This window comes from Pristiophorus japonicus, chromosome 1 (assembly GCF_044704955.1).
Source record: "Pristiophorus japonicus isolate sPriJap1 chromosome 1, sPriJap1.hap1, whole genome shotgun sequence".
NCBI lineage: Eukaryota > Metazoa > Chordata > Chondrichthyes > Pristiophoridae > Pristiophorus > Pristiophorus japonicus.
The window spans coordinates 299380842-299403510 of record NC_091977.1 but is presented as its reverse complement, the minus strand read 5'-3'; the positions used below and the strand labels follow the sequence as shown (position 1 = coordinate 299403510).

The following is a 22669-nucleotide window of genomic DNA, read 5'->3' as shown; positions in this document are numbered from 1 at the left end:
ACTTTTTAAATGTGTTGAGGGTTTCTGCCTCTATCACCCTCTCAGGCAGTGAGTTCCAGACCCCCACCACCCTCTGGGTGAAAAAAATTCCCCTCAAATCCTTTTGAAACCTTCTACCAATTACTTTAAATCTATGCCCCCTGGTTGTTGACCCCTCTGCTAAAGGAAATAGGTCTTTCCTATCCACTCTATCAGGCCCCTTATAATTTTATACACCTCAACAAGGTCTCTCCTCAGCCTCTGTTCCAAAGAAAACAAACTCAGCCTATCCAGTTTTCTTCATAGCTAAAATTCTCCAGTCCAAGCAACATCCTCGTAAATCTCCTCTGTACCCTCTCCAATGCAATCACATCTTTCCTGTAATGTGGTAACCAATACTGCATGCAGTACTCTAGCTGTGGCGTAACTAGTGTTTTATACAGTAAAGAAAGACTTGCATTTATATAGTGCCATACACGACCAACGGACATCTCAAAGTACTTTACAGCAACTTAAGTACTTTAGTGTGTAGTCACTGTTGTAAAGTGGGAAACATGGCAGCCAACTTGCGCACAGCAAACTCCCACAAACAGCATTTGATAATGACCAGATAATTTGTTTTTATGTTGATTGAGGAATAAATATTGGCCAGGATGTTGGGGATAACTCCCCTGCTCTACTTCGAAATAGTGCCATGGGATCTTTTACGTGAGGGCAGACGGGGTCTCGGTTTAAAGCCTCATCCGAAAGACGGCACCTCTGACAGTGCAGCCCTCCCTCAGCACTGTGCTGGAGTGTCAACCTAGATTTATGTGCTCAAGTCCCTGGTTCAAGCATAACCTCCTTGCTCTTGTATTCCATGCCTCGGCTAATAAAGGCAAGTATTCCGTATGCCTTCTTAACCACCTTATCTACCTGGCCTGCTACCTTCAGGGATCCGTGGGCATGCACTCCAAGGTCCCTTTGTTCCTCTACACTTCTCAGTGTCCTACCATTTAATATGCATTCCCATTTTGTTAGCCCTCCCCAAATGCATCCTCACACTTCTCCGGATTGAATTCCATTTGTTACTGTTCTGCCCATCTGACCAGTACATTTATTTCTTCCTGCAGTCTACAGCTTTCTTCTTCATTATCAACCACACAGCCTATTGTTGTATCATTAGTTGTTTTTCTATCTCTACTGAGTGTTTGATACTGACAAGAGAGTGCCAAAGGCGCCGTGTTCCATTCCAGGAACTCGGCAGTGCCAGATGTCAATGTGCACAAAAAAAAATCACTGGGGAAAAGCAGAAATTAAAAAGTCGTGGTAGTTAAATGCACGAGTTTAGTGTTTTTCATACAAAAATATTCTATAAATAACCACTTTCTACCACAGTACAGTGTCCCTGCATCTGTACCAGACAAGTGGGAGGTTTGGAAATCCTTGAATGAAAGGGCGTTAACATCACAACCTGGACTACACACCCTGCAAATGACGGCGATTCAATATGAACAGTTTGATCTCTGACAAATCATTTCCACAGCAACGCGCTGCCAATCTCGCTCCTTCGGCATCGACGTATGACAGGCATCTCAAAGAGCTTGCATTCCTCCCCTCCCACACACACAGCGCATGGGCAGCGTCGCACTGAATGCCAGGAGTTGCAGTCCAACCACCACCGCTCCTGAATGGAACACCGACACAGAAGAGACTACAACGCCCATCGTGCTTGGGAAGGAGGCGGGGCGGAGAGTACGCATGCGCATTTGCTCCTCAGATGCCAGCTGGTGCAAGTGCTGGCCGTGTGTTTCTTGACTTGGAAATCTGTGTGAACGTTCGAATCGAACGCCGGGTTGGAATTTGGAATCTCCGAACATTCCTAATCAGAACGTGGTGCTGGCGGCCGCTGGAGATGCTACTGTCGGGCGGAGCTGCCTCTTAACTGGGACTGCGAGCAGCTCCGACCGCTGCCTGCCCGCCCCGAAACGGTCATAATCAAAAGTCAAGACTTTTCTTTGCGCTTTTTTTTCTTATTTTGCAATCGCTTTCTTTTCTTGCTGCATCCGCCATGCTGCTGATCCCCTGTCTGAGGAGAGTTCTGCCGCCGTCCCGGACTCTGGTGTCCAGCCTCGGCTGCGGGAGTAAAAGTGAAAGCGGCCGGATCCTCCCTCCTGTTCCGCTCCTGTCGGGCCCGGGCACCGCCGAGCCGGCTCCTTCCCAGCACTGGTTCGGCACCCATTCGGCCAAGGAGCCGGTGGAGCCGCTGAAGACGGAACAGGGAGCCCGGGACTTCGTCTACAGTCTGCACTCGAAGGAGAGGAAGAGCCTGCTGCAGGAGCTCCAGAGGTTCGAGTCCATGGCTGTGGCACAGGGTAAGAGGACAAGCGTGTGGCTGGGGAGCGCAAATAGAGGGAGAGATTGAAAGTGGAGGGTTACTGAACGCATAGACTTATGGAGAGGGGCACACACAGCCTGGGGATTGGTGGCTGTATGTCGGCAGGAGAAGGAGAACTTGTGCCCGGACAGGGTGCAGGAGAGGGGGAAGGCAGTACGCACACGTGGCTCGGCTGAAGCGGGAGCAATAGACGCAGGAGATGTGGACACACGCCGGTCGGACCGGGGGAAGTGGACATGCACACGACTTGGTCGTCACTCAGACAAGTGGACGTATCGGCGATAGAGGAGGTGAAGTGGGGGTTACTGAATGACACAAAGACCACTCGCAGTACAAAGAAATGAATTAAAACAGTCGGCGATCAGAGCAGCTTGCTGAAGGCTAAATTTGTGTCTTTGTCCTGGATATGCAATTCTTCTTTAGACTGTTTATATCTTTCTCCATCTCTTTCACCGTGTGCATATTTAATGGAATATACTGGTACTTATGAAGTGAGGGTTAAACATGACCCGGAATGGGATCCGAGTTGGCGATTGCGACTTGCCATAGAGAATTGAAATAGCGATGAATGAGATATGTCGATTGCCTGGGTTATTGGTTATTAATTGATAACATTGTGAGTTGGGTACATTAGGGCCCCTGCTGCTCACACGACTTTATCATTGTTACCACTGTTAGAAATTCCACGCCGAGCTTGTTTGTGTATCTGTCTTTACCACTCAGTATTTAGACGTTCTGATTTCGAGATGCCGAGGATTTTCTTTCGGCTTTTCATCGATAAACCAGTCTTTGTTTATAGATTGGGAATGACAACTTTGTTTATCTAGCTCACTCGTGGGCTGTTAACATTGAATTGCCCTATCTCAGCCTGCTGAAGCAGCCAGCTGTTTTCCGCTATTTACTTTCTAGTCTATTCCTCGCTCCCTCGCGAGACTGCTTCCTTCTTCCCAGTTTAGACTTTGTCATAAATAGCATTTTTAGCGCATTGCTAACCGTCCCCCCCGCATCGATGGCTCCTGGTTATATTTAAATCTTTAGCTGGTGTTGAATATATAAATAAGAGAGCTACTTTTGTTTCTGATTAAGATTACAGAACTAGGTAATATTTCTTAGTGCCAGTGAAGAGAGAAGCATGCGAAGGGAAACCCTCGCCAACGCGATGGAGCCTTACTGTTTTTTACTCTGTTGAAATTCAAATTGTAAGTAACCTTTTATTTGGAGGGATATGATTCAAGGTATGGAGACAGTGCAACATTGCCCAATGTTCGTCTAAACCCCACAGATACATCGCATGTATCGGAGTTAACAGTAACCCCTCAAATCGGCGAAACTGTTACATGAAACATACACAAAGTTCATGAACGTGAGAAAAGATAGCAAGCGACTTGGGTCTGAATAATTGAACATGAGTCACAGCACCGTGACTCAGTTGGTGGGGTGCGGTCATGTAAGAGAAAAGCCAGGGCTGCTCTCTCCGGGTTTGGCACCACCGACTCTTCTGCCTGTTTGGCTAGAGAGCGGAATCTATGGAAGTGGAGCTCTCCCAGCAACCCCAGCGCTGGCGAATGCCTCTTATGAAAACTGCAGCCGATGGTTTTAACTCTGTTCTGCCTTCACAGCGACAGAAAGCACCGGAGCGCACGTGTCCTCTCTGACCGCCGGCGGTCATTGATAGACGATATTGTCACACTCGGTCGGTTCTATTTTGCAGTCAAGCAAGCAGGAGCCACATTTTCACTGTCATTCTGAATTTAGGGCAAAACTGGCCTCCCGTGGCACAAACTGATGCACTGCTCACTCGTCTCACTGCCAATGTGGTTTAATGAGGGAAACGACAACTAGTTTGTTTCAACTTTTGAAAGTTCACCTTGTTTTTGGCCAGGGCACTGCACCAGCTGGGTGTAGTCCCAACGTCCAATTTAAATGATATGACATTGCCTCGTCCAGGTCAAAGGATGCTGTGTGCGTATTGGCTGAAAGCCTGTTTTGTCATTGCCTGGAGCTGTGACTCAGTTGGGCTAATGCTTAGTTACCCAGCATTTGAAAGAGACTGCAAAATATTTAAGATCTTCCCATTTTTGAAAGGGTTTGTGTGCAGTACGGTCAAGAAAAATACACCATCATAATCCTGGTGAGAATCAGTCGCTTTTGAGTAAATCACTGCTTGGGATTATACCTCAACAACAACTTGTATTTCGATAGCGCCTTTAACATAGTGAGATGTCCCAAAGTACAGGTGTATTGAGATTTTAAAAAAAATTTCACCGAGCCGCATAAGTAGAAATTAGCGCAGGTGGTCAAAGAGGTATGTTTTAAGGAGTGTCTTGAAGGAGAAAGAGACGCAGAGAGGTTTAGGCAGGGAGTTCCAGAGCAACAGAAGATTGAGTGAATTATAATAATCAGGGATGCTCAAGAAGACAGAATTAGAGGAGCATAGACATCTTGGGGGGGTGGGGTAGTGGTGGTGGGAAGGAAGAGTTGTGGGGCTGGAGGAGATTACAGAGATAGGGAGGGGTGAGGCTATGGAATGATTTGAAAATAAGGATGAGAATTTTGAGATCGAGGTGTTGCTTAACCGGAAGCCAATATAGGTCAGCGAGCACAGGGGTGATGGGTGAACGGGACTTGGTGCGAGTTAAAACACTTGCAGCCAAATTTTGGATCATCTCTAGTTTTACGTGTATCCCTGATCGAATCTAGGTTTGAAATTTGACCATAGAATAAAATCAGAAACTAAGCTGTTCCATCGATAATTTGTGTGAGCGACCTTTACAATTAATTTGAGACTGTGTGTGAATTGTTTTGAAGGTAGTGGGGAGGTTGAACTGTGTGTCATCAGCTGACACATGAAACCTGATCCCATGTCTGCAGCTGATTTCACCAAGGGAAGAGGAGGGGGCTAAGGATAGATCATTTAAAAATTCCAGGTATAATAGTGCAGAGGGTAGGAAGGAAAGCCATTGCATATCTGTACTGTGATGAGGGAGTAAACTGAGGAGTTCAGGCTGGAACCTCAAGTTTCAATTGTTGTATTGTGCACATGCATCTCTAATTTATATTAACTTTCATAAGCAGGTTGGTTCTTGTCTACTCACTTAGCCTGTCTATATCCCCTTGAAGCCTCCTTGCATTCTCCTCCCAACTTACATTCCCACCTAGCTTTGTATCATCAGCAAACTTGGATATATTACATTTGGTCACTTCATCTAAATCATTGATATAGATTGTGAATAGCTGAGGCCCAAGCACTGATCCTTTTGGTGCCCCACTAGTTATAGTCTTCCAACATGAAAATGACCTGTTTATTGTTGCTACTCTGTTTTCTGTCCATTAACCAATCCTCAATCCATTCTAGTATATAACCCCCAATCCCATGAGCCCTAATTTTGTTTAATAACCTCGTGTGGTACCTTATTGAATGCCTTCTGAAAATCCAAATACACCACATCCACTGGTTATCCCATATCTATTCTGCTAGTTACAACCTCAAAAAACTCTGTCAAACAAACTTTTCATAAATCCATGTTGACTCTGCCCAATCCTATTATTTTCTAAGTGCCCTGTTATCACGTCCTTAATAATAGAGTCGAGCAATTTCCCTACGACTGATGTCAGGCTAACTGGTCTATAGTTCCCCGTTTTCTCTCTCTCCTTTCTTAAATAGCGGGGTTACATTTGCTGCTGTCTAATCCGCAGGAATCTTTCTAAAATCTATGGAATTTTGGAAGATGACCACCAATGCATCCACTATCTCTATAGCCACCTTTTTCAAAACCCTAGGATGTAAGCCATTAGGGCCAGGGGATTTATCGGCTTTCAGTCCCATTAATTTCTCCAGTACTATTTTTTTTTACTAATACAGGTTGAACTTCCCTTATTCGGAGCTCCCTTATCCGGAACCAGCTATTTACAATCGATATTAATGACTTGGATGAAGGGATCAAGTGTAACGTAGCCAAGTTTGCTGACGATACAAAGATGGGAGGAAAAGCAATGTGTGAGGAGGACATAAAAAAACCTGCAAATGGACATGGACAGGCTAAGTGAGTGGGCAACAATTTGGCAGATGGAGTATAATGTTAGTGTTATACTCATAATAAATGGTCAGACTGAGTACTGTGTGTAATGAGCAATTGTGACCTTACCTCCTTTATTAAGGTTCCAGAGTGCAGGTACATCGTGGGTGGCCTGCTTATATACTGTGCTCCCAAGGGATGCTGGGATCCCTTGGGACTCCAACAAAGAGGCCCTCTGGTGGACAGGTGTGATGCAGGTTACAAGGGGTTAAATACATAACATCACTCCCCTGTGAAGTCAACAGTACACTTATTTACAAGGTGAGATGATCTGGGGCTTTGCGGTACAAATGCTGGTGTGGGTGGGTTGGTCAGTTCTTCACTGGGCTGTTGGGCAGCCAGCCTTGCTGGGCGGCTGGGGATGATGAGCTCTGTTTCATGGTCAACTGTGATGTCAGTTGCCACGTGTGTGTGTTGGAAGGTCAAAGTTGGTGGTGTCCTCTTCAGGTTGTTCGCAGCTGTTGGTGAACCGCAATTTGATTTGGTCCAAGTGTATTCTGTGCGTTTGTCCATTGGTCAGTTTGACCTGAAATACCCTACTCCCTTCTTTGGCTGTGACGTGCCAGCGAGCCATTTGGGACCATGTTCATAATTGGGCACAAACACAGGATCATTGATCTCAATATCGCGTGCCAAATTTGCGCGGTCATGATGCACACTTTGTTGATGCCGCTTGTCATCCACATGCTCATGTAGATCAGGATGGACAAGAGAGAGCCTTGTTTTAAGCACCCTTTTCATGAGCAGCTCAGCTGGGGGAATCCCGGTGAGTGAGTGGGTCTGGTGCAGTAGCTGAGCAATACTCGGGACAACCGGGTCTGCAGGTAACCTTCCGACACACGTTTCAAGCTTTGCTTGATGGTCTGAACTGCCCTTTCTGCCTGGCCATTGGATGCGGGCTTGAACGGAGCAGTTGTGACATGTTTGATCCCGTTGCGGGTCATGAATTCTTTGTACTCAGCGCTGGTGAAGCACGGCCCACTGTCGCTGCCCAGGACATCAGGCAAGCCGTGCTTGGCAAACATTGCTCGTAGGCTTTCAATAGTGGCCGTGGATGTGCTTACAGACATTATTGCACATTCGATCCATTTTGAGTAAGCGTCCACGACAACCAAAAACATTTTGCCTAGGAATGGGCCCGCATAGTCTACATGGATCCTCGACCACGGTTTGGATAGCCATGACCACAAACTTAGCGGTGCCTCCCTGGTTGCATTGGCGCAAACATGACTAAATCTGAGTTGATGCCAGGCCAGCACATGTGGGATCTGGCTATGGCTTTCATCATTATGATGCCTGGGTGGGTGTTGTGCAGTTCGCAGATAAATGTGTCTCTGCCTTTCTTGGGCAAGACTATGCGATTGCCCCACAAGAGACGGTCAGTCTGCAGGGACAGCTCAACTTTGCGTCCGTGGAACGGCTTAATCACCTCCTGCATCTCCACAGGCTCACTGGACCAGCTCCCATGGAGGACACAGTTTTTTTTTACCAAGGACAGTAAAGGATCCTGGGTGATCTGGTGGATCGTAACGGGGGATTTTTCGTTCCCAAATGCCTCCATGACCATGAGCATGTCCGCTGGCTGTGCCATTTCCACCCTGATGGTGGGCAATGGTAGCTGATTGAGAGCATCTGCGCAGTTCTCTGTGCCCGGTCTGTGGCGGATTACATAGTTGTATGCCGACAGCGTGAGCGCCCATCTTTGGATGCGGCAGAGGCTTTGGTATTAATCGCTTTGCTCTCCGAAAATAGCAATATGAGTGGCTTGTGGTCAGTTTCAAGCTCGAACTTGAGGCCAAATAAGTACTGGTGCATTTTTTTTTACCCTGTAAACGCACGCCTGAGCCTCTTTTTCAACCATGCTGTAGGCCCTTTCGGCCTTGGACAAACTCCTGCTTGCAAAATTCCCGATTCATTAGCCTGTTGTAACACACACCCGACCCCGTATGACGACGCATCGCAAGCTAACACCAATCGTTTACATGGGTTATACTGGACAAGCAGTTTGTTAGAACACAATTAAGTTTCTGGCTTTCTTAAAGGCAGCCTCTTGTGAATTCCCCCATCCACAGTTGTCTCCCTTGCGCAGTAGCACATGTCGGGGTTCTAGCAGGGTGCTTAACCCAGGTAGGAAATTAGTTAAGGAGTCCCAGGAACGACCCGCAGCTCCATCATGTTCTGTGGTCGCAGTGCATTCTTGATGGCCTCCGTCTTGGCGTCGGTGGGTCTGCTGCGATTCTCCTTCCTAAGATTTCGACGTCCTGTGCCAGGAAAACACACTTCGAGCGTTTCAACCTGAGCCCCACGCGATCCAACCGACTAAGAACCTCCTCCACGTTCTTCAAGTGCTCCAAGGTGTCCTGAGCTGTTACCAATATGTCATCCTGGAAGACCACTGTACAAGGAACCGACTTTAGCAGGCTCCATGTTCCGCTGGAAGATCGCTGTGGCTGACCGAATCCCGAATATGCACTGGTTGTAGATAAACATGCCTTTTGAAGACTCCTCCAGCTCCTGCGTCAGGTCAGGTCCAGCTTGGTGAACGTCTTCCCTCCAGCCAGGGTCGCAAATAGGTTGTCTGCCTTGGATAGCGGGTACTGGTCCTGCAGCGAAAAACGGTTAATGGTTACTTTATAGTCCCCGCAAATTCTAACTGTACCGCCCTCCTTGAGTACCGGATCAATCGGACTGGCCCAGTCATTGAATTCCACCGCCGTCATTATGCCTTCACGTTGCAGTCTGTCCAGCTTGATTTCCACTTTTCCACGCGTCATGTATGGTACCACCCGGGCCTCGTGGTGGATGGGTCGCGTACCGGGAACCAAATGGATCTGCACTTTCGCCCCTGAGAAAATTCCAGTGCCTGGCTCGAATAACGAAGGGATCTTGCTTAGAACCTGGGTAGATGTGGTGTCTTCGACGGACGAAAGCGCTCGGATGTCGTCCCAGATCCATGGATTTTCCCCAGCCAGTTTCTGCCAAACAACATGGGGCCATCCTCTGGCACAATCCACAGCGGGAGTTCGTGTACTATTCCATTATAGGAGACTTTGACTTCAGCATTGCCAATTACAGGGATTAGTTCCTTGGTGTAAGTCCTAAGTTCGGTGTGAATGGGGCTGAGCTTGGGCCTATGTGCCGCCTTCCCCCACAGCCTGTCGAAGGCCGTTTTACTCATTATGGACTGACTTGCCCCTGTGTCCAGCTCCATAGACACTGGAATACCGTTAAGTTCAACTTTCAACATTATTGGTGGGCATTTCATCGTGACCGTGTGTACCCCATACACACCTGCCTCCTCAGTATGAGTTTCCAATTCCGTCTGATCCACTGTGGATTGATCTTCCTCTGCAACGTGGTGGTTTGCAGGGTTTTCAGGGTTTGCAGCTCGCCTGCACATTCGTTGGAGGTGTCCCATTGTTCTGCAGCCATTGCACGCATAGTGCTTAAAGCAACATTGATGGGGCCGATGATCACCTCCGCAGCGCCAACAGGGTGTTAACTGCCTCGCATCAACAGATGATGGTGGACTCTGGGTCAGTTGAGGTCGGACTATAGTAGCCGGCATGTCTGTTCTGCCCTGTAAATTTCTGCTCAAAATAGATGTTACTTTATGCACAGTACTGGCCGTAACTTCTTTGTTCTGTGAGATCTGCTTGATGTTGTCGCTGGTGGACAGAAATGCCTGGGCTATCGTTATGGCTTTACTCAGAGTCGACAGTCAACAGTTTGCAAAGAATTGTCTCCTGTCCGATGCCCAGTACAAAAAAGTCTCTGAGCATTTGTTCTCGGAATCCCTCAAACTCTCAATGTTCTGCAAGGCACCTTAGTTCGGCGCCGTAGCTTGCCACTTCCTGGCCCTCCGATCGTTGACACGTGTCGAACTGATGTCTCACCGTCAAAATGCTTTCCTTAACTTTAGGTGCTCCCAGACTAGCGCACACAGTTCTTCGTAGGATTTCTCTGGTTTTGCCGGGGCCAGGAGATTCTTCATGAGGCCATGGGTTGTTGCCCCACAGATAGTTGGGAGGATCGCCCTTCGTTTGGTCACGTTCTCGTCCCCTTCCTGCTCCTTGGCTACAAAGTATTGGTCGAGTCTCCATGAAGGCCTCCCAATCGTCCCCCTCTGAGAACTTCTCCAGGATGCTTGCTGACCTTTGCATTTTCGCGCAGTTGTTTGATACCTTGTCGCCAATTGTTATACTCATAATAAATGGTCAAACTGAGTACTGTGTGTAATGAGCAAGTGTGACCGTAGCTCCTTTATTGTAGTTCCAGAGTGCAGGTACCTCGTGGGTGATCTGCTTCTATACTGTGCTCCCAAGGGATGCTGGGATCCCTTGGGACTCCAACAGGTAGGCCCTCTGGTGGACAGATGTGATGCAGGTTACAAGGGTTTAAATACATAACAGTTGGAAAGTGTGAGGTTATGTACTTTGGCAGAAAAAAATCGAGGAGCAAGTTATTATTTTAAATGGAGAAAAATTGCAAAGTGCTGCAGTATAGTGGGTCCTAGTGCAAAAGGTTAGTATGCAGGTACAGCAAGTGATCAGGACGGCCAATGGAATCTTGGCCTGTATTGCAAAGGGCTTGGAGTATAAAAGCAGGGAAGTCTTGCTACAGTTATACAGGGTATTGGTGAGGCCACACCTGGAATACTGCGTACAGTTTTGATTTCTGTATTACTTGATTTGGAGGCAGTTCAGAGACGGTTCACTCGGCTGATTCTGGAGATGAGGGGGCTGACTTATGAGGGAAGGTTGGGCCTCTACTCATTGGAATTTAGAAGAATGAGAGGTGATCGTATTGAAACGTACAAGATTATGAGGGGCTTGATAAGGAGGAAGCAGAGAGGCTGTTTCCACTGATGGAGACTAGAACTCTAGTGGGCATGATCTTAGAATTAGGGCCTGCCCATTTAAAACAGAGTTGAGGAGGAATTTCTTCTCTGAGGAATCTGTGGAATTTGCTGCCTCAGAGCTGTGGAAGCTGGGACATTGAATAAATTTAAGACAGAGATGCACAGTTTCTTAACCGATAAGGGGTTATGGGGAGCAGGTAGGCAAGTGGACCTGAGTCCATGACCAGATCAGCCTTGATCGTATTAAATGGCGGGCAGGCTCGAGGGGCCATATGGCCTACTCCTGCTCCTATTTCTTATGTTCTTCTGTTCACTCCTCGTCTGGAACCATTCCCGACCACAGGGTGGCACATGCGCAGAACTCCGACATGAACAAATTGAAGTCCTTCCTCGCTGCTGACTCCCTCAATCGCTGGCCTGACCCCGCGATCCACCCACCCCCCTCAACCCAAATGATCTCTCTGCCGCACTCCCAGCCCCAAGCCAGCCCTAGGCCCGATATCCCCTTACTCAGTACCTGTACCATCCAATTTAACGTGACCATCCATCGTTCGGAAAAATCCCTTATCCAGAACAGGCCAAGTCCTGAGGGTTCCGGATAAGGGAAGTTCCACCTGTACTAATTTTCAGTTTCTCATTCTTGCTAGATCCTTGGTTCTCCACTATTACTGGGAGGTTTTTTGTCTCTTCCGTGAAGACAGACACACAGTATTTGTTTAATTTCTCTGCCATTTCCTTATTCCCCCATTTTCATTTCTCCTGTCTCAGCCTGCAGGAGATCCACATTTACTTCTGCTAATCTTTTCCTTTTTACATACCTATAGAAGCTTTTGCAGTCTGTTTTTATGCTTCTTGCTAGTTTATGCTCATATTCTGTTTTCCCTTTCTTAATCAATTTCTTGGTTCTCCTTTGCTGAATTCTAAAATTCTTAAAAGGAACACAAAGAAAGTAGTAAGATCTATAAAAAGGGAATACGAGGGGGAAAAAAACTTGAGGGATATCAAGGACAGCACAAAAGGATTTTGCAAGAATATTAAGAGAAAGAGGGTAGCTCACAGTAATGTGGGCCACTTAAAAACAGACGCAGGTGATGCTATAATTGAATACTATAATAAAATGGCAGACTTGCTAATATATACTTTTGTATCGGTCTTCACAGGAGAAAATTAGGATATTGTACCAGAGGTATGAGTTTAAGTAATAATAAATGAAGGGAAGGAACTTAGTAGGTTTAATATACGTTTGTTTTTTTTTTAAAAAAAGCAATGGAGGAAATAATGAGAGTAAAGAAAGACATGTCACCAGGACATGAAGGTTTCCACCTCAGGATATTAAATTATGAAATTGCAAATGCTTTAGTCGCGATCTTATAAACCTCTTAATTCAGAGATTATCCTCTTGGATTGGAAAACTGCCAATGCTACTCCTTAAGAAGGGTGGGGGAGAGAAATTGGAGGCAACCTATTAGTATGGATATGGAATTGGTTAGGAGGTAGAAGATGGAGTGTAAGGATAATGGGTATATACTCCAGTTGGCAAGATGTGACTAGTGATGTCCCCCAGAGGTCTATCCTGGAACCTCAGCTTTTCACTATATCAGTGATTTCGATGGAGGAATAAATGTGGGGAATTGTGAGGTCATCCACTTTGGACTTAAGAAAGATAGATCAGAGTATTTTATCAATGATGAAAAGCTAGGAACTGTGGAGGGGTAGAAAGAGTTAGAGGTCCAAATACAGAAATCACTAAAAACTTAGTGGACAGGAACAAAAAATAATTTAAAAAGCTAATGGAATGTTGCCTTTTATCTCAAGGGGGCTGGAATACAAAGAGGCGGAAGTTATGTTACAGTTATATAGATCTCTGATTAGACCCCATTTAGAGTACTGCCTTCAGTATTGGGCAATGAACCTCAGGAAGGATATTTGGCCTTGGAGGGTGTGCAGTGCAGATTCACCAGAATAATGTGGGGGCTAAAAGGGCTAAGTTATGAGGACAGGTTGTATAGACTGGGCTGTAGTCTCGAGTATAGAAGGTCAAGGGGTGATCTAATTGAATTGTTTGAAGATGATTAAAGAATTTGTTCGGGTAAATAGAGCAAAACTATTTCCTCAGGTGGGGGAGTTCAGAACAAGGGGGCATAACCTTAAAAATAGAGCTCGACCATTCAGTGGGTGATATCAGGAAGCACCTCTTCACACACAGGTTAATGGAAACCTGGAACTTTCTCCCCCAAAAAGCTATTGCAGCTAGAGAAATTGAAAATGTCAAAACTGAGATTGATAGATTTTTGTTAGACAAGGGTATTCAGAGTTACAGAACCAAGGCGGGTAGGTGGATTTGAGAGACAGATTAGCCATGACCTAATTGAATGGCGCAACAAGCTTGAGGTGCTGAATGGCCGCCTCCTGTTCCTATTGTCCCCCCCCCGCCCACTTTCAGCAGGTGGGGAACCGAGGAACTGGAGTAGGAACCATAGCGGAGATTTCCCTCCTTTACTCAAGCACCAGACGTAGTCTCCTTTTATAATTTATACGATGAGAAGTTGACTGATCATCTTGTCTGCTAGCATAATAAAGTAAAAAAAATTACTTGCTGTACTTTGTGCTGTCGTAAGTGTTTGGAGATAGCTTCTAAGGGGTCAAGTTTCGGTCTGAGTTGCTCCTATTTTTTTTTGAGCAACTGGTTTAGAATGGAGTATCTTAGAAATTGCAATTCTTGGCATGTGGATGTCAGTGGCGTAGCTGTACTGGAACAGCTTGGCTAGAGATGTCACTCACATGATCAAAGTGAAACTTGATTTATGCAAATTTTATTTTTCAGAATCTGGTTTGGTTTGATCATAGATTTAAAAAAAAAAGCAAACTCCTGGCTATTCCCATAAGCACATTTATTTATTTTATGATTAATTGAAACCATTGCAGTGATATTATTGCTTATGAAAGAAGGCCATCATTGTGAGTAAAAGAAAATACAAATTATTTCCTAATCCTTCAGATTATTTTCTTCATTTTTTTTTCATTCAATTTTGGTTGGTTGGCGAATGCTTGAATTGAAAGAATTTGCTCTATGTGGAAAAACTACTTTCAAATTTGCCATTTGTTGGAAGTTAATGCTAGATGCTTTTAAAATAATAATCTGAATGATGTTACTTGAGCTCCATGATAACTCAGCAAGTTTATTTAGGGCGTAAATGAGCTGTACAGACCAGCAGCATCCTATAGTTGATCACTGGTCCTTGTTTCTGTTTTTGGCTGGGGCAGCAGGAGTGTCCTGGGCTGAGCTGGAGGGAATCATTGAGGGTTTCCGCTCCTGAAAACTCCCAGGGACCTTTGCTCGAAGTGCATGTCAGAACCTATTCTCGGTATTTACAGACTCTTGCAATTGAATAGCCTGCCTATATTGGTGGATGAAGTTTGCACATTTAACAAAGCACCAGAGAGTGATAGCGATAGCAAGGTGTTAATACCTTGACTGAAAGTTTGAGGGCGACACATGAACTAACACAAGATAGTTAAACTTGGACATTGCGAACTCCCCTAATTTAGAATTTGAAAATGCCAAGCACTGCAATAATCTGAGTAGGTGATCTGCTAGACAGAGCATTGAAGGTGGTTTTCCAGCTAATGGGATTTATTTTTGGCCTGATGTGTAAAGAGGATGCAACCTAGGAATGGACTTTTGTGGCAGTGCATTTTTCTGGGCCACTGTTCAATCGGTGTCTTTTGAGAATGGTGAACTTTTGAGAGAGTGGAGAAAGAAAGGGGTGTGAATGATGGTAGCAGAGACCTTTTAAGATTATCAGCTGTGTAGAATGATAAAAGAGGATTTGTGAGACTCTGAAACTTCTCTGTACATATCAAGCCAAGCCATAAGATCCAATATTTACAGCTGCTTGTTCCATTATTTGCACCCGTCCAGGACGCTCTACAAAGCATTTTCTGTTGAGTGAGGAATACTGCCTCAGCCCGTGAAGATGTGATTTATGACCTTGCTTAGTGTTGCGGAAGATATTCTAGTCCCACTGGGAAATTGAGCAAAGAAAAGGTCCTGCTGTGCTGTGATGGTATTGATCCTGGGACAACTGATTAAAGCAGAAGATATATTGTGTCTTGCATGATTGTAGATCAGTGGCATAAGGGTTGTAAATATCACGTGAATCAGTAGCTTTTGCTTTGGGTCTCACTGTCGAAGGACAAAGAAAGCTTACAAATCCCAAAAGAAAAACAAGTGTTCGATGTAAAGTGATCCCAGATGAAATAGATTGGAGGGTGGAAGGTTGTCAACAGGTGGGTATGGATACAGTAACTCTTGAGAGATATACCTGTGTGGATACAAGTAAAAATTAAACACTTAGGTCACACGAAAGTAAAGAAATCTGCATTAAGATATCTATATATGAACATCCCAACCTCTGTCGTCGAGCTACAGTACGCGGATGTCGCCTGTGTCTGTGCACATAAAGGCTGAACTCCAGGACATAGTCGATGTATTTACTGAGGCGTATGAAAGCATGGACCTTTAGCTAAACATTATTAAGACAAAGGTCCTCACCGCACAGTACTGCCCTCCAGACATCAAGATCCATGGCGTGGCCCTGGACAATGTGGACCACTTCCCCTATCTCGGGAGCCTCCTATCAACAAGAGCAGGCATTGACGATGAGATACAACACCGCCTCCAGTGCACCAGTGCAGCCTTTGGCCACCTGAGGAAAAGAGTGTTTGAAGACCAGTCCCTCAAACTGTCACCAAGCTCATGATCTACAGGGCCGTGGTAATATCCGCCCTCCTGTATGGCTCAGACACGTGGGCCATGTACTGTAGACACCAAGTCGCTGGAGAAATACCACCAGCAATGTCTCCAAGATCCTGCAAATCCCCTGGGAGGACAGACGCACCAACGTCAGTGTTCTCGATCAGGCCAACATCCCCAGCATTGAAGCACTGACCACACTCGACTAGCTCCGTTGGGCGGGCCACATTGTCCGCATGCTGGACTCTACTCCCAAAGCAAGCGCTCTACTCGGAACTCCTACATGACCAGCGAGTCCCAGGTGGGCAGAGGAAACGTTTCAAGGGCACCGGTAAAGCCTCCTTGATAAAGTGCAACATCCCCACTGACACCTGGGAGTCCCTGGCTAAAGACCGCCTTAACTGGAGGAAGAGCATCCGGGAGGGCGCTGAGCACCTTGAGTCTTGACACCGAGAGCATGCAGAAACCAAGCGCAGGCAGAGGAAGGAGCGTGCGGCAAACCAGACTCCCCACCCACCCTTTCCTCCAATGACTGTTCCACCTGTGACAGAGATTGTAATTCCCGTATTGGACTGTTCAGTCACCCGAGAGCTCGCTTTTGGAATGGAGCAAATTTTCCTCGATTTTCAGGGGACTGCCTATGATAATGACCTACGTAAACTTGAGATGATCGAAAACTAGGCTGTCTGTGTCCGAACTCGCGCCAAGTCCCGTTCACCCATCACCTCTGTTTGCTGACCTTTATTGGCTCCTGGTTAAGTAACATCTCGATTTCAAAATTCTCATCCTTTTATTTTTCAAATCGCTCCCTGGTTTCGCCCCATCCTATCTCTGTATTCTCCTCCAGCCCCATAACCTGCCTTCCGCCCCGCCCCCCCCCCCCCCCCGAGATATCTGCGCTCCTCTAATTCTGCTCTCTTGAGCATCCCTGATTACAATTGCTCAACCATCGGTGGCCGAGGTCCTAAGCTCTGGAACTCCCTCCCTAAACCCCTCTACCTCTCTACATCTCTTCTCCTTCAAGACGCTCCTGAAAACCTACTTCTTTGACCAAGCTTTTGGTCATCTGCCCTAATTTCTCCTTGGGTGTCATATTTTTGTCTTGTAATACAACTATGAAGTGCCTTGGGACATTTTACTACATTAAAGATGCAATATAAATACAAGTTGTTGTTGTGATGTGTGAGCCATTATGTCACGTATTCAATAGTTTGTTGAGGTTCCTGTGGATTGGAGGGTAGCTCATGGTCCTGTTATTTAAGAAAGGGACAAATGGATTGTTAGAAATGATAGGCTTGCGAACTTGACATGGGTAGGACGGAAGAAGAAAAGGATTATGCGTGATAAAAATAAGGACGTGCATTTATATAGTGCCTTTCATGACCCAGGACGCCGCCGAAGGGCTTTGCAACCAATGAAGTACTTTAGAAGTGTAGTCACTAACGTTCCTGCTAAGCTGCACAGTGGTCTGGAGGTCCTGCACAGGCTGCTCACCGGCATTTACATGGAAGAAACTGTGCATGTGCAAAAATTTGAATGTACCTCACAACCAGTTAAAGGGACCACGCATGAAATAAATTAGACCGAACATCGACATTCACTGTTGTAATGTAGGAATGTGATGTGATATGATTACTTGGTGGGTTTGGTAGTTTGAGTTATCAAGTGTGGCTTTAGGATAGGTCGATTTTGATTGAGCTCTTTGACAAGGTGGCCAGGCTGGTTTTGTAAAACAATATTACTTAGACAAAATTTAAGCTGTGACCAATGTGACAGTGTATGCATGGATTGCTCCATACAAAAAATGTCTTCATGTTGTTTGTCTTTCAACTGTCTCATATTAGCTGTGTTTTTAACTAATACAAGTAAAATTCAAGCAAATGATATCCTTGAGATTTTTCAGCAACGAGTAATACAAATTTTAATGTGAGCCTCTCCAGTATCTGCACAGAACAAACTGATGCTATGCAGAGCATAACAAAGGAATTACTGATGGTACCCAACGGTGTGAGCAGGCTTTTGAAGCTGGCGAGGAGAGTTTTAAGGAGAGTTCCAAGGAATAACACAAAGGTGGCTGAAGGCACCAACAGTGATGGGGGAGGGGTGAAGTGTTGTCAGAGATGCCACAGGCTGGAGCATGAAGCATGGGGCTGAAGGTTCTGGCAGTGATTGGGGCAGGACTGGAGGGATTTTTAAATGAAGACCACAATTTTGAATTCACTGCACTGTGGAATGAATGAGGAACCTCTGGAGGTTGATGAGGGCAGCTATGATGGGACTCAGTGTGGGACAGGATGCAGCGATGCAATTTTGCACAAATGACAGTTTATGTAAGGTAGAGATTGGGAAATCAGCTTTGAGGAGGTGGAGGCTAGAGGTGGTGACAGTATAAGATAAGGATTCCAGCAGTGGTTGAAGTAAAGGCGGACTTGGGCAGTGTCGTGGAGAGTAGTGTAGGGTGTTCGTTTTCCACTCTACTTTGATTCATAGACCTCGGGAATTACAGAAAGGACTCCACATAACGCAAAGTTTAGGCTTAAATCCAACTGTTTATTACACAAAAAACAATTAAAAAAATTACAGAACAAGACGACTTAGAGATTGATCGAAGACATACAATCACCCATCCAGCCAGTTGCTACTGTTGTCGATTGTAGGCTCGTGGTCGTTGTTTCTTTTGACCTCCCTGTTCTGAGGTGTTTCTTCGACCTGTTGTTCCTCTCTGATGTTCCCTCCTTCTCGTTCTGCTTGTCGATCTGAGCTATTGTTCTTAGCTTTTACATAGATATCCATTTGATTACAAACACCTCCTATTGGGCTGCTTTTCAGTTAATGCATCTGGATGAGTCTTGATGGCTGTGATGATGTGTCTGGATCTGTTAAATTGGCCACAATTTGCACACTGAATCGACAGGGCAAAAGATAAGTTAGCCAAAAATGCACACCTTGTGGAATCCTTTGTTGTCCTGGGTTTTCGCAGACTTGTAGTCTCCATCGGGAACTGGTTTACCCTTCCGGCCAAATAATCCATGGGTTCCTCTGCTTGATTGTATCAAACCCTTTGTCCCGATGTTTAATCGGGTCTCGCTCCTGACCGCAAAAATTGCATTAATCTGTTATGAGTCACCATCTGCCCTGGGCTGGTGCCCTTTTTCCAATCCAACAGTCCCAAAGGATTTCTTGTAAACCATCGGGAAATGTGCAAACCTTACAGTAGTCAGTGGTCTTGGGGATAGTTACAATATAGGGTTTGAAATTCAGCTCATAAAGTCGAACAGGACCAAACTTGTGCACTATTTATTTCAAGCTATACGGGGCTTGGATTTGGAGGCGAGGATACAGAGTGTTTGGCAGATGATGAACAGGTGGCTTTGGCCTTGCTTGGAGAAAGTTGTAACACATCCACGACTTGTGGCGGACAAGTGATCAGATGGCAGTCGTGATGGTGAGAGAGTTTTGTTGGCATTCAAGTGAAAGCTGACCCCATGTCTACAGATAATGTTGCCAAGTGGCAACATGTAGTTGAGGAATAGGAGGGGGTCAGGGACAGAACCTTGTGGTACTCTGAAGATGAGCGTGCAGGAGTGTAAGGAGAAGCCAATGGGGGGGAAAATTATGGTCAGAGGCTTCCTTCGGACAAATGCCTCCGACCCGAAAAAAAAAATTACAAAATTACCTGGTGGTCACAGAGGCACCTTCGATTCTGGTCGGAGGCCTTCATTCGCTGTGCAGCGTACGGGGAATTGACTTCCCTGTACGCATGGAAATGCTGGAGTCACATGGGCCTGGACCACCAATCATTAGGTAGTACAGGTTGTACCTCTCCAATCTGGAAACATCCCATGTCCGGCATCAGTCCTGGCGTGGGTGGTATCTATTGAAAAAAAACATTGTAGCTCCTCGTGTTAAACGTATGTGTGATGCATTTTGGATAACAAATCTTGATAGCCTTGCTGTGGCTAGCTGGAGGTTTGACACGTGTTCCTTGCTACCAAGGCCGCCTCTCCTTGCTTGATTGGCGGCGGGCACGCATGATCTGAAGGCTGCAATTGCAGTGCTGAGCGGAGCTGACATTTTCCCCTCTTTCTTCCCTCCACCACACCCCCCCCCCCCCCCATCCCCTGTCCTCCGCCCCCCGGTCTTGGGGTTGTTGTTTGTGTCGGAGGCTGCTGCTTCCACCAGTCAGGCTCTGCTTGCAGCTTACACAGGGGGTCAGGGACAGAACCTTGTGGTACTCTGAAGATGAGCGTGCAGGAGTGTAAGGAGAAGCCAATGAGGGGGAAAATTATGGTCAGAGGCTTCCTTCGGACAAACGCCTCCGACCCGAAAAAAAAACGAGGCCGGAATTTTCGTTCCATTGTATTGCTGTTGGCTATTTTGGGATGGTTAGGAATAGAATAGGGTGCGACAGATATGCAAGAACATGTGTTCAGTAATGGATCAACGCAAGAGTTGACGTGATGCACATACAGCTCTAATTTATTGAACTGGGAATAGCAATTGCACAAAATGGGTCAAGTGTCTCTCTGGGGGGAAAACTGTAGATTAGTTCCTATTTAAAATTTTCCCAACAGCAAAACAAGATGTAAATGTTTAAGTATTGATTGGATTTGAAGGCCTATTATGTACATTATGTTCAAACACTTAAAACCAATTGCCACAAGAAATCATTGCCTTGGAGGGGAAGGATACGATTTAAATACATTTTGGTCTAATTGTGGGCTGAACAGTGCAGGCTGTGGTCTGGCACTCAAGATATATTCATAGATTAGGTGTTCTCCATGCACAGGTCTAACTAAATGTGCTCACTGTTTAAAACCTCGCCTTTCTCATCTTTGTTCAAGAAATATTCTGTCTTAAGTGAATATTCTTGTGATTGGCACATTTCCACAAGCTGCAGCAAACTCAAAAATACTCTTGAGAAGACATCATGTGCCACATCCCCTTAATTCACACATTTGCCTCCGTTTAAAGCTATTTACTAATCTGTTGTTGGCTCCGAGGTGCATTTATAATGTTTCTGTTCCTACTAGACTGGGTCTTGTGTAACGAGAGAGGATTAATTAGCCATCTGGTCGCGCGTGGCCCCTTGGGGAAGAGTGACCATAATATGGTAGAATTCTTCATTAAGGTGGAGAGCGATACAGTTAACTCGGAGACTCTGGTCCTGAACTTAAAGAAAGGAAACTTCGATGGTATGAGACGTGATTTGCCTCGGATAGACTGGCGAATGATACTTAAAGGGTTGACAGTGGATAGGCAATGGCAAACATTTAAAGATCACATGGATGAATTCCAACTATTGTACATCCCTGTCTGGCGTAAAAATAAAACGGGAAAGGTGGCTCAACCGTGGCTAACAAGGGAAATTAGGGACAGTGTTAAATCCAAGGAAGGGGCATATAAATTGGCCAGAAAAAGCAGTAACCTGAGGACTGGGAGAAATTTAGAGTTCAGCAGAGGAGGACTAAGGGTCTAATTAGGAGGGGGAAAATAGAGTATGAGAGTAAGCTTACAGGGAACATAAAAACTGACTGCAAAAGCTTCTATAGATATGTGAAGAGAAAAAGATTAGTGAAGACTAATGTAGGTCCCTTGCAGTCAGAATCAGGTGAATTCATAATGGGGAACAAGGAAATGGCAGACCAATTGAACAAATACTTTGGTTCTTTCTTCGTTAAGGAAGACATGAATAACCTCCCGAAAATACTAGGGGACCGAGGGTCTAGTGGGAAGGAGGAACTGAAGGAAATCCTTATTAGTCAGGAAATGGTGTTCGGGAAACTGATGGGACTGAAGGCCGATAAATCCCCAGGGCCTGATAGTCTGCATCCCAGAGTACTTAAGGAAGTGGCCCTAGAAATAGTAGATGCATTGATGGTCATTTTCCAGAATTCCATGGTCTCTGGATCAGTACCTATGGATTGGAGGGTAGCTAATGTAACCCCACTTTTTAAAAAAAAAAGGAGGGAGAGAGAAAACACGGAATTAAAGACCAGTTAGCCTGATATCTCATAGAAACATATAAAATTCTGATGGGGTTGGACAGATTAGATGCAGGAGGAATGTTCCCGATGTTGGGGAAGTCCAGAACCAGGTGTCACAGTCTAAGGACTGAGATGAGGAGAAACTTCTTCACCCAGAGAGTGGTGAACCTATGGAATTCTTTACCACAGAAAGTTGTAGAGTCCAGTTCGTTGGATATATTCAAGAGGGAGTTAGATGTGGCCCTTACGGCTAAGGGGATCAGGGGGTATGGAGAGAAAGCGGGAGTGGGGTACTGAAGTTGCATGATCAGCCATGATATTGAATGGCGGTGCAAGCTCAAAGGGCCGAATGGCCTGCTCCTGCACCTATTATCTATGTTTCTATGTAACCATTTGGCATCATATTTATCTTGCGGATAAACCCTACCTAATTCTGTATTAGTCGCCCAGATTTGTCTATTGGATAAATGTTTTGCCTGCCTTGTTCCTGGTGTGTTATCGATTTATTTTAGGCCTTGGGGACACTTGGAATCTTAGAATCAGAAGGAGGCCATTCAGCCCATCGTTCCTGACGCTTTGAAAGCCGTGGTCAATTTAGTCCCAGACCCCAGCTTTCTCCCCCAAGACCTGCAA

General features: G+C 45.7%; 1 protein-coding gene across 2 annotated transcripts in view; it reads left to right on the top strand.

The window, feature by feature from the left end:
* Positions 1–1745: 1745 nt before the first annotated feature.
* Positions 1746–22669, top strand: part of tmem65 (transmembrane protein 65) — a 105537-nt gene continuing 84613 nt past the window's right edge. For both annotated transcript variants that reach the window (XM_070873243.1, XM_070873242.1), the window contains exon 1: positions 1746–2333. In XM_070873243.1, coding sequence (XP_070729344.1) covers positions 2030–2333 — 304 coding nt within the window. In that variant the 5' untranslated portion in view covers positions 1746–2029. The remainder of the gene's footprint in view (positions 2334–22669) is intronic.